The 12879-nt window shown below is 41.2% G+C and overlaps 2 protein-coding genes across 3 annotated transcripts in view; both read right to left on the bottom strand.

The window, feature by feature from the left end:
* The window catches only part of fgf20b (fibroblast growth factor 20b), a gene marked incomplete at its 5' end in the record, with an annotated part of 338476 nt that overhangs the window by 108026 nt on the left and 217571 nt on the right, over nt 1-12879 (bottom strand). The window lies entirely within an intron of this gene.
* mtmr7a (myotubularin related protein 7a) overlaps nt 1-12879 on the bottom strand; it is a 123910-nt gene that overhangs the window by 106748 nt on the left and 4283 nt on the right. For both annotated transcript variants that reach the window (XR_013932259.1, XM_080416278.1), the window contains exons 6-13: nt 10186-10320; nt 9342-9474; nt 4608-4717; nt 3821-3946; nt 2712-2761; nt 1871-2071; nt 1215-1349; nt 310-436 (exon numbers count right to left, since the gene is read on the bottom strand). Coding sequence is in view for 1 of the 2 variants with exons in the window: in XM_080416278.1 (XP_080272404.1) it covers nt 310-436; nt 1215-1349; nt 1871-2071; nt 2712-2761; nt 3821-3946; nt 4608-4717; nt 9342-9474; nt 10186-10320 (1017 nt within the window). In the remaining variant the exon portion in view is untranslated. The remainder of the gene's footprint in view (nt 1-309; nt 437-1214; nt 1350-1870; nt 2072-2711; nt 2762-3820; nt 3947-4607; nt 4718-9341; nt 9475-10185; nt 10321-12879) is intronic.

The raw sequence follows: 12879 nt of genomic DNA, 5'->3' as shown, positions 1-12879 counted from the left end.
TACATTGGCTAGTTGCTGGCACAAAATATTTTCAGATGGGGGTCCGTGGCCTAAATACATATTAATCTGGGGATGCTTGACATGTTAAGGTTTGAGAAGCACTGCTATAACCCATTAAGACCTGAGGCGATTCTTTAAAAAATTCTAAATCATAACAGTTTTTGGAAAGAAATCTAAAAAAGAAAAAATAGCAGATCTAAAAAAAATAGCAGATCTACAAGCTCGTAGAAGCTTTAGAGAAATCTAAAGTGACACAGATGCGTTCCAGGTCTTAATGGGATAAGAGAGTGTGGTGGAGTCTCAGTGAACCTGCTCATGTGAGGCCAGCTGATCTTCAAGCTGCTGCGTCTCCTCTTGTATCGCCATCAGAAAGTCTTCCACAGACTGCCGGGGGTGCATCCCTGTGTCGAAGCGGTTGTACAGACCTCTCCAAAACCTACACACACACACACACACACACACACACACACACACACACACACACACACACACACACAAAAACATTTCACTTTAGTATCGTTGATAAGCACAATACAGCGAGAAGAGAAATACGTATTTCATATTATCGCTGTCAGGCAGAAACCTTGTATCTCCATATTGTATTCATTCATAAATGAATTCCCGATTTTATAGTTTGTCGTATAATGCAAAAAAATAGTTTGAACGCCTCCAAACAGCTATTTTACAACTTTTTGTTTAGGCAAATGAACAAGCCATTGGCTCAAAACCTTACAGACTTCTCAGCAACGCGTTTCGAGTATGATAACTCTTCCTCGGGTAACAATATGGCTGCCTGAAAGCTATTTTAGCATTATACAGTGGTCTCCCATCTCTATTGTTTTTTTGCGTTGGATTCTTGCCTCCTTGGGAACCCAATTGTAACAACCTTTTTTGTGACAATTCATTGTATGACAGCAAGGGTGGCGAAAATAGATGACTTACGAGCTCACAAAATAGATTAGAGTCTGTTTTAATGTTTAAAAAATCTTGAAAATGTTTGCCTATGACATGCCCAAAAACAGGGCTGCCAGGCTGAAAGTGTGTCTGTGTGGGTTTTATAAATATTCAACCAATGAAAAGTATTAACAAGAGCTCCTTACAAAGTAACGGTTACGGACATACAAGGTTTCCCACCAACAGCGATGATATAAATGATTTAATGAGGAATAAAAAATATATATATTCTGTGACATGTGGGGGTTGTGAGTACTCACTTAAAACAGTAGGGGGCAGTAGCGGGCCTCAGTACGCCTTGTGTCTGGCTGTGGTCGGGTCTGTACAGAGGACTGATGTAGTCACAGCGTTTGGACCACAGGTAGGCCCACACAGAGTGGGCCTGCTCACGCACGCTGCTCAACAACACATCAGGCACAAATATTACATTCAAGTCAAGTATAAGAAAGAGGGCAACACAGGTACCTGTTCTTCACACAAAAAATATGCTGAATACAGTAAATAAGTTATATATGAATATCATAAAAATATGCTTATTTTTATTTCAAGCGTGCAGAGTAGTCTACAGCGCTGATTCTCAAAATGGGGTCCGGGGACCCAGCCTAGGGGTCCTTGAAGGAGTTCCAGGGGGTCCCCAGCAAAATGAGGAACATTTTAAACACTATTGACTACCCTATTTTATTTTCCGGCTATTTTCTTCTCTTACGAGGGTCTGTGGCACAAAATCTTTTTAAATTGCGGACCGCAGCCAAATACATAATAATTTCAGGACCCTTGTAAATAAAATGTTTGAGAACCAATGTTCTAAAATATGGAAATGAGTCAATTATTGTACTATATGACCTTTTCAGATTGTCTGTTTGCATTACATGAAATGGACACAGTTCACAGGAATGGTCACCGGTTTAAATCTCACCCCAGATGGATCCTCTCTCTCTGGTTGTTGCCGATGAGGTTTCCGTACTGGCAGGAGTAGAGGTGATGGTGGATGGAGATGAGGAACCTCTCATTGAACTCAAAGGCACAGGGGAACTGTTCCATCAGCTGCCACACACACTCCAGAAACTGATCCAAGACGGGAGACACCTCTTTAGGGTCTCCGTCCAGGTGGCCGTACCTGAACGACCAAACAATCCATCAATAATCTAGCCTACATCACCAAGGTGTTGTAGACAATACAATACATTTTTTGAAAGTGATTAAAACCATGAAAAGACAACACTTATGCCATATTACAATATCACCATATCCAAAATCCCATGAGATATCTAGTCTCATGATATCGATATAATGCCAGTTCATTGTCCGCCTTGAGATTGGGAGGTGTTTTTTATTTAATTTTTTACTTAGGCTTGTTTTATCTTAACCACAAGGTTAAAATGTAATTTAGATAGCAAGTTATTTAGACTGATTCTAGGTTATTTGTTTACCTGTGATCCTACTTTATTGAGGCACTACACTGTCTCTCTGCATTTGATGTATGTGTTTACCTTGCTTATTGTAAGTCGCTCTGCTAACTGCCTAAGTTGTAAATTGTACTATAAAAATGGGACCCAATGCGTCCCTGATTGGCACTCATTAAGTCTCTGCGGCATACTATATAGCGTCATGTCCAGGGGGTGTAGTTGTACATCATGCTGCCTCACACTACAGAAACAGGAGATAGGCTCTATGCCCCTATGGGCTACATGGCTTGGCAAGGCTTACTTGATATAATGCCCGATCCTATTTAAAATAAATAAAATAAAGACTCTAACCTGTGTGAGAACTTGTGTCCAAACGAGACCCAGTCCTTCTCGATGAGAACCTATAGGAGCAGAAACAATACAATTAAAATACTCTGTGTGAGGAAGACTCAAGTTTCATAGGAACCAATGTGAATGTTCACTAGCAGGAGAGTGTGGGCCACAGTCCACAGTCCATGCAGAACACATCTCCGGGTGAACCTCTTCACCCCGGGCCGTGCATGGGTCCATTCCTCCTGTGAACCCAGAGAAGACGATGTCTCCAGAACGCAGCGCTTGCTGTTCTGTCGTCTTGTATTCCCAGCAGCCAGGTGCCTCCTGGGCTGGCAAGGCTCCAGCCAGACACACAAAATCCTTCTGATCAAAGCAACAACAGCAAAAAGGACACACTGAACCGGCAGTGGCTCAGGAGGTAGAGCATATGGGAAACAGGTTTGATGGTTTTCCTCCACTGTCGGCGTGTGGATGGAAGAGTGTGTGAACGGATGGATATAATGCAAATTCTAAAGCACTTGGGATAAAGGCACCATTTAACCCATTCAATCCGGGAACGCATCTCTGTCATTTTAAGATTTCTTTGGCTATAAAAAAATAACAGACATACAAGCTCATAGTGCCGCACTATGAGCCTGTAGATCTGCTATTTTTTAAAAATCATGGAAATTTGTGCAAATCTTTGAATATAGAATATATAGAATATATAACATTTGTCAAATATTTTGTTCCAGGGACCCCCAGAAGCAAAGATTTGGGTTACAAATGTTATAATATATATATATATATATATACAGTATGTATATATTTAAAGATTTGCACACATTTTCAAGATTTCTTTCAAAAATATCAGATCTACAAGCACATAGCGCGGCACTAGGTGCCGTGCTATGAGCTTGTATATCTGCTATTTTTGAATAGCCAAAGAAATGTAAAATGCATTCCTGGATTTAATGGGTTAACTATGGGATAACTACACCAACAACCAGCCAGCTGAATGTGTCAACATCAATGTGACAATGTGACAATTCTTCGCTCTATCATGCGAGTATGGGGTTGTGGTGACTGTGGTATCGAACACACATACACACACACACACAACACAAGGAGATGTGTAGAATACATACCATAAATCCTTTGAGGGTCCGGTAGAAGGGGTCCAGCAACACGCAGGCCACTGAACACACCTGAGCCGTACGATCCCACCCGTCTGAACAATGGACCAACACACTGACCCCCTCCTCTGCAACTGCCTGCACAGTGCACACACACACACACACACACACACACACACACACACACACACACACACACACACACACACACACACACACACACACACACACACACACACACACACACACACACACACACACACACACACACACACACACACACACACACACACACACACACACACACACACACACACACACACACACGTGTATGTAGTTATTATTTAGTCACAAGACACACCCACAGACACACTTAACCACTCACCCGTTAAAACTACAAAAGCATCTGTGTCAATTTAGATTTTAGCTACAGTATACTATACTGTATAGCAACATAAGTTTTTCTGAAAACTCTTAGGATTTAGCACAGTGGTTTAGAACAGTGGTTCTCAAAAATAGCAGATGTACAAGCTCACACAGCTGTACATCTGCTATTTTTGATTTTTTTTTGAGAAAAAAGAAAGTTTGGAAAATGGCCTCAGGTCTTAATGGGTTAAAAAAACATTTCAAAGTAGCAAAAAAAAAGCCAATTGCTTGCATGACACTCTTGCACGACAAAGTAGTAAAACATAAAAAGTGTAAGTATGGAGATACATGGTTTCTGCCCGACAGCGACGATATGAATGTAATATTGCGTCCGGTTCCTGGGCAGACAGGAGGATTATGGTCCAGACGTTACCTTAGCGATGAAGACGCCAGCGTCCAGGACGGCTTTGATGTGCCGCAGCCAACCAGAGCTCTCTAGACCCTCCAGGAAGTCTGACATGGAGGGGGACTGCAGCGCGCACACTGCAACACACACACACACGTTTGTATTACTATATTTGTGAGGAAATCCACATTTTAGGATGGTGATTTCTAGACATTTTTAAGCCTAACCATGAAGAAACAAATAGTTGGGGCGCCGCTGACCTAGCAGTTAAGGTGCACACCACATATGAATCTAATAAAGCCTAACAGCAAGTTGCTGGTTCGATTCCTGAGCCCGACAGCCTTTGCTGTGTGTCTCTCTCTACTGTGTACTATTAATGAAAGGCAGAAAAGCCCCACAAATATCTTATTTGTCACATTACAGTTTGCAGGTGTAGAGCAGTGGGTGAAATAATCTGTTTCTCCATCGTTCCCATGAAAAGAGAGAGTATAGAGGCAGAGTGAGAGCAAAGGGAAACATCTAAAAAAACAAATGAAATAGAACAAATGATATACCGGTATATAAAGATAGCGTACGTATGTGAAAGCAAGTACAGTGCATGCATGATATTCAGAACGTTAGCATCATATCGTCTCTGTCGGGTGGAAACCTCATTATGTCCAAAACTGTCACTTTTCAGGATTCAAATTCACGCCACGTTTCGAGCTTGCATATCTGCTACTTTTGATACTTTTGTCTGACGCTGTAGTATGATCAAGTAGGGCGTTAATTAACAAAAAAGTAAAACTATGGAGATAAGAGGTTTATGCCTGACAGCAACGATATGCGGATGGAAAAAAGGTAGCAGCTGGCCAGGTACAATGTTTCATAAGGTGCTGTTTCAGAGACCAGTTTGAAAAATCTGTCTTTAACCGTAAAACAACCATTTCTCTTGTGAGGACCAGGGATATGGTCCTCACATTGTCTGTTTCTCAAATTCTACTATACTTGTGGGGACATTTGGCCCTCACAAGTATGGTAATACAAGCACACGAAAAAGCGCGCGCACACACACACACGCACGCACACGCATACGCGAACACACACACACACACACAAACCACAACACAGCTGTCTGTCTCAACCAGCAGGAAACAAAGTTTTATTAAAACGCCACATTCCCGCCCAACAACACTGTGGACTTTTTTTTTAAGACCACTTGAACCCTAGCGCAGTGGTTCTCATACTTTTTCATGCCAAGGACCCCCAAATGAATATGTATTTGACCGCGGACCCCCATCTTAAAAAGGTTTTGTGCCAGGGACCCCCAGAAGAGAATTTTGTGTTAAAAAAACTACATTATTCTACATTTTCAAGATTTTTCAAGTTTTATTTTTATTTTTCAAAAATAGCAGAATTCAAACCCAACTGAAAGACCAACAGCGTCATATACATCTACGAGGCCCTCACAGTCTTCAATACAACTGGTAGCATGCATTTGTCAATCATTCAAACCAGTGAAACATCAGTTATTACAGTCCAAACTACAAAAGAGCTTGAATATTTGCTATTTTTTAATAGCCAACGTATAAAATATGGTTAAGGTGGTTATATGCTATATTGTGATGCTATATTAACACATTTTGTTGGGGACCCGCTGGAACCCCACTAAGGACCCTGGGGATCCCCGGACCCCACTTTGAGAATCACTGCCCTAACAACGTCCCTATTTCTGGGGTTAAAGATCGGCGAAAATCGTTTATGTATATATTTTTAACTCAAATCTTTGCTTCTGGGGGTCCCTGGAACAAAATATTTGCATATTCCTATGCAAAAGTAGTTAATATAGCATCACAATCATTTTAACCACTTTATCCATTTACACTTTGGCTATTCAAAAATAGCTTGTACAATCTGCTATTTTTGAACATTTTTGGAAAATATTATCATCATATCATTTTCTTTAACACAAATGTTCCCTTCTGGGGGCCCCTTGCACAAAATATTTTCAAATGGGGGTCCGCGGCCAAATATATATCAATTTGGGGGTCCTTGGCATGAAAAAGTGAGAACCACTGCTTTCTACACCCAGAGTTAAACTAACACTGGGGTTTCACTGTGTATCAGATGAGTAAATAAGTGAGCCATGTGACAGCAGGTGAGCGAGTTCACCCAACCTTTGGTTTTAAAACAACCCGCTGTGGCTTCTGGGAAATTGTTCTTTTAACCACTTAAACCCTGTATACTTAGCTGACTGGAGTGCCCCAGGGCTCTATACTAGACCCCCTCCTGTTTCGCTCTACACTAAATTATCTTTGCCAAAAATTGCAAGCTCACAGTGCACTTGCAGATCGGCTATTTTCAGAGAGAGAGAGATAGAGATAGAGATAGAGATAGAGATAGAGATAGAGATAGAGATAGAGATAGAGATAGAGATAGAGATAGAGATAGAGATAGAGATAGAGAGAGAGAGAGAGAGATAGAGAGAGAGAGAGAAAGAGAGAGAGAGAGACAGAGAGACAGAGAGATCGGTGGTCTCTGGTGCTTTAAAGAAGTGGTTCTCAAAGTGGGGTCCAGGGACCCCAAGGGGTCCTTGAGGGGGTCCCCAGCTAAATGAAGAACAGTTCAACCACCTCAAATACTTTTAAAGTTCAACCACCGTAGCCGATGTATAAACTCATAACACTCGTCATCACTATGCGGCAAGTTGTGAGCTTGTAGGTCTGTCATTTTGGCTATTTCTTTGCCTATGTCATGACTCATGTCCAAAGGTTGAAAGAAATAAATGTCACTATAATTTCAACCAGCTAGAAGGTAAGAGAATATATCAGAATAACTATTCAGATCACAGATCTCTCTCTCCCCACCTACAGTATAGACAGCTGTAGAATTCTGTCCTAACTTTAATCTAACAACTGTAAGATCTTCTCTTATGGGGGTCCCTGGCACCAAATATTTTCAAATGTGGGGTCCGCGGCCGAATCCTTATCAATTTGGGGGTCCTTCAACTTGTGATCCAATGGATCCAATGTAGTTAGTATTTAGTCACAAGCTCTTGTTACTCATTTCCTGCCAATCGCGCATTAATGCGATCTAATAAATAGCGCGCTTGTCCGCCAAGATCGCATTAATGCGATCTAATGATTAATTGTGGTTTAATCTGTGATCGCGCTATTCTGTTTATTTTTCATCATCAGTTTCGTTTACCACTTACTTCACACTCACCGGGATCCGGTTTCATGACGCAGATTCCGTTTCTGGTTCTCTTTTTTTTTTCCAGTCATTTTAGGCCAGAATAGGGAAAAACACGTTTTTTCACACGGTATAAAAAACGAACGGAGAGCTCCACTTCTATTTTCTTAAGTCTGGGTGACGAACAGTCATCGTCGTCGTGTATCACATCGTACTTAAGCCCGATCAGCGATTGTCGAAAACGTCACATCCGGTTATGACGTATTGACTGTTTGAGCCTGTTTGGGGGGGGGTTGAGCGAGTCAGCGAGTGATCAAGGTGTCTATTTGCTGCTCTCTGCTGGTAGATCTGTCATATGTGTTTAAAACCGCAGTCAGACAATTTATTTGAATGAAAAATTACAAAATTTAAAAATTTTAAAACACGCAAATCGCTGGCACAGGGGTGAGTACATTATGAATAAACTCTGGCAGTCAATGTGTTAATACTTTTCATTGGTTAAATATTAACCGATGTAAATATATGTTATTATATATTTGTGTAACACTGTAGTATGATGAAGTAGGGCATTAATTTACGGAACAACGTAAAAAGTTGCCCGACAGCTAACGCTATGTTTGATTACGGCTGGTTTAAGGGAGTCTTCCTGTGTGCTGCCAAGGGGGCAGGGAGTTATCGCCAAGTCCAGCTCTTCATTCTCTCCACATCCCATCACCATTCTCACGCCCTCCGTCCCTCTTTGGGGGGACGAGGTCCTGGATCGTCCAACTCCAGGAAACCAAAATAATTCCTAAATTAGGTCCAGATGGATTCAAAGTGTTCCTAGAGAACGCACTCCTCCTGCATGTTACTCAGAAAGTCTCCTGTGGGAGACGCCTGGTCCAGGGACGAGCAGCGCTGCGTTGGCTCATATGAACACCACAGGGGTGCGTTCAACATGTCAAGAAGCAGAGGGCATTAGGGCTACAACTATCTATTATTTTCTTTGTGAATATTGTATCGATTACTTTTACGAATGATCGAGTATTCGAGAAGCGCATTTCCTTTGACAATTCGGTTTATTTTGTATATATATATATATATATATATATATATATATATATATATATATATATATATATAGATCAAAGAATCGACATGAAAAGATTGTACCAGATTTTTTGTGTTAAAAAAAAAATAGCCGATCTACAACTTCACAATGTGTCACGGTAGAGCCCTCCACCAAAATCTATACATTTTAAATTATCATAGATAATTAATTATTCTTTAAAATTAAGATTATCTTTACAGAAAAGATGATTTATAGAGCCGGGCGATGCCGATTTTTCGGTCCGATGCCGACCCTGATTTTGTACAAGCCCACTGAGCTGGTGTTAAGGAGGCAACCACGTGATGTAAGGCACCAACCTGCTTATTGGGAGCAGCTGGTGCTTAAGTGTCTTGCTCAAGGACACTTAGGAGCCTGGGATCAAACAGGGAACCATCTGATTCCAAGACAGCCACTTTGTCTTCTGAGCCAGTGCCATAAACAGCACATAGAAATGTCTACATGATAAAGTGAGCATGGGATGATTCTGAATTGTTTATTACCTTCTAGCATCTTCTGTTGACTGTTCCTCATCACATGAATGTTCTCGATGCCGATGAACTGAAACTTGATGTTGGAATAATTGTCTTCGTTTTCATAGCCCTTTCCTGCAGCTCGGTTCGCCATGGCATTGAGCTAAAAAGACAATTACAATGGGCTACATTATGATACATATGTACATCACAAATATCAGTGATACATCACTCTTTTAGCACAAAAACTAACGCAAACAAAGCAGATGCTACAAACATCACAAAACCCGGGACAGCTTATTTTTTCCTTTTTCTTTTTTTTGTATCCACGGATCCAATTTGGGTCTAATGCAAATAGCAAAATCAACATTTCTATATTTATTTAATTTGTAATGTGTGATGTTCTATATCTATATGTGTGATGTTCTATATTGGCAGAGTCAGCTTGGTTTGTGTTCGATTCTGTGCTAAAAGAGTGACTTTTAGAGCTGTTTCACCACACCGTACAATAGGATACTATGGTTGGAATATTACTTTCTAATCAACGGAGCAAGCATTGAAGATATCTCACCAATAATTGGAGTTGCATCATGGCAAGGTAAATACACAACCCAAACCTCTACCAAACTGTCCTTGCGTTTTAACTACATATCCTTTATGTAATATCAACCCTGTTTTAACTAGCATGAAAGCAGGATGTTTTTGAAGGTTCTCGTTGTGAGCGGAGGAGCGAACCCAGCTGTCTGCCGGTAAATATAACCCACCTGAACATACAGCTGCATCGTACAGTAACATGTGTGTTTTCATAAAGGCCAGAGAGAGGGTCTCACCTTGGGTCTGGTGTTTTTCTAAAGGCCATGGGTTGGGGTCTCACCTTGGGTCTGGTGTCCACCACATACATGAACTGGCTGCGGGGGTTGGACCTCACTACGGCCTCCAGCAGCTGTTCGTCCTCCAGGCAGCGAGCGCTGAAACCCGACAGAGGCTGGCTGCTGCGGCAGATGGCGGCCTGGGGATGGGAGGGAGCGGGGGAGTCATTTAAGAAAGAAATGGCAAAAAAGTGACATTGTTTTACACATGCTCAAAATAGGAAAGCCAGGTTGAAAGTGGGTAATGAATGTATGGTTGCATTCAAGAAAATGTGTCTATGACATAGGGTGTGATTTGAGATGTGCATGATCTAAAATCAGTGGAGAAATGATGCATACTGTAAAATAACAGAATTTGAGGTTAAAATGCGAATGCTAGGGGTTGGCAACTGCCATCCTGGTTCATAACTGTGGTACTGATTACCATGACAATGAGTGAGTGAATGAAAGAACGATGAATTTCCCCCACAGGATCAATAAAGGTCTATCTAAGTGCTAATTGCACTATTCCTTAGGGTGTTGTTAGTATTGTTTTGCGGGGGTATTTTATTGCAGTGGTTCTCAAGGATTTTTCTTCTTCTCTGCTGCTGTATGTTACTTGGCAAATGGACATCTTAAATGAAACTTAAATTTTAAGTTTGATGTGATCTTATGTCCTTATGTGCTTTGGACATTAGTACATCTTGGCATTAATAAATTGGGAGCCTCCTGGCTCATAAAATGTGGAATAAACTCCACATAGCAGTCAAAACTGCAGACTGCACTCCCAATTTGCCAACGTATTCTGAAGACTCATCTCTTCAGTCTCCACCTCATACCCACTAGCACTTTTGTTTCTTAGTTTAGTTTTCTTGACCACAATCGTTAAGAATGTTATTTACAGTATATAGCATGTTATTTAGACAGATGCTAGGTTCATTGTTTATCCTATAGTTTCAATGCACAGATTGTTAACTAGATAGCATATTGTTTAGACAGATGCTTCGGTAGGTTCATTGTTTACCTGGTAGCCTGTCTTGAGGAACTACACTGCTCTCACTGCACTCGTATGTATGTGATTATTTACCCTTATTTACCTTGCTTATTGTCAGACGCTCTGGATAAGAGCATCTGCTGGATGCCTACATTTTAAATAGCAAGTACTGTAGTAGTACTGTTTAATACAAAAAGTATTATTATACAAGTCTAATGGATGATTGAGAGCCTCAAAGTTTTGGATGTCAAAGTTAATCAGCATTTTAATCGTTCCTTTCAGCAGACATGATGGCTGACGTGACCTTTGTGTGATTCCCCCTTTTGGCTTATAAAAATAGATCTGAGCTCATTTGTACATCGTGACAGTGACACCGTGACCCCGCAGACCCTCAGCCCTGGGAAGATGACCTCACACGCATAAAACATGATGTGTGTCACATGATGGAATCACACATAAATAAATAAATACATGTTTAGGACACTTTCTTGATGCAGCTATACTGCCCTGCAAAGCCAAAGAGCAGTAACTATGCAAAGAATCAAACTGATTTAAAAAAAAGGCTTTAAAGAGTTTCAACTGGCCAACCAAATGGGTTATCGGTACAAAAGTGATATTGCACTAATTGTATATCTGTTCAACCCCACTAAAGTGCCCTTGAGCAAGGCACTGGGGCGGCAGAGGCGGCTCAGGGGTAGAGTGGCCGGTAGAGCGGCCGGCTGGGAACGATCACAGGCTCCCCCAGAGTTAGTGTCGAAGTGTTCTTGAGCTAGCCCTAATATCACTGCGTAGATATTAGTCTGGAATCTCTGTGTGGAACCTGCATTTCCGAGGGGCAAATTCAAAAAATGCCTCTGGTGATAAACCCGCCCCACATTTGCATACTGGGCCCTGCCTGATTGGTCCCTCCTAACTTCGGAGGGAGAGAAATCCAATCTCCAGTCTGGAACCAGGCTATCCTTGAGCAAGACGCTGAACCCCTAATTTCTCCCGAAGAGCAGGTTGGTACCTGGCATGGTTTCCTCCGCCATCGGTATATGAATGTGTGTGAATGGGTGAATGTAATGCACAATCTATGTAAAGTGCTTTGGATAAAAGCGCTATATAAATGTACCATTTACCATTTACCACTGAACCCCCAACTGTGGTTGTACTGGGCAGCTCCCAGGCTTTAATGTGTGTATGTGTATGTGTGTCCGTGTGAGTGTGAAGCAGGGTGTTCCTGAAAAAAAGATCATTCATTCTCAGCGTACCTCCCCTGGGTAAATAAAAAGGTAAAAAATAAATAGATAAACAAACTAAATCTGAAAAGAACACATTTGTTTGTCTCAGAGCAACTTTCAGCCTTGGGGTCCTTGGGAAGGAATTCTGTGCCAAGTCAGACCAGCGCTAGTTTAACTACTAACCACATACTGTAGTGTACATACAGTACCAAGGGTATGTAAGGGTTCTTAACTGCTTGTTCCTTGTGTGTCATTCTCAAGATGTGAAAGAAAGGGATTTTTTTTTCCTTTTTTTCTTTTAGAGAACTGTTCACACCTGGTTACTTTTGGCTAAACTGCGATTTAATAATAATGTTTATTGTCCCCAAGGGGAAAATTGTCTTCAATTTGAACAAAAGACAATTTATTGGACTGTAAATATAATAGCAAGGCAGTGGATGCGTGTGAAAAAAGATTTTTCACATGCTTTTCACAGATTTGTTTTGCTTTGTTCACAGCACAGA

This window comes from Gymnoscopelus braueri, assembly GCF_963280865.1.
Source record: "Gymnoscopelus braueri genome assembly, chromosome: 20".
Taxonomy (NCBI): Eukaryota; Metazoa; Chordata; class Actinopteri; order Myctophiformes; family Myctophidae; genus Gymnoscopelus; species Gymnoscopelus braueri.
The sequence above is the reverse complement of the archived record's forward strand: the minus strand, read 5'-3'. Positions and strand labels throughout refer to the sequence as shown.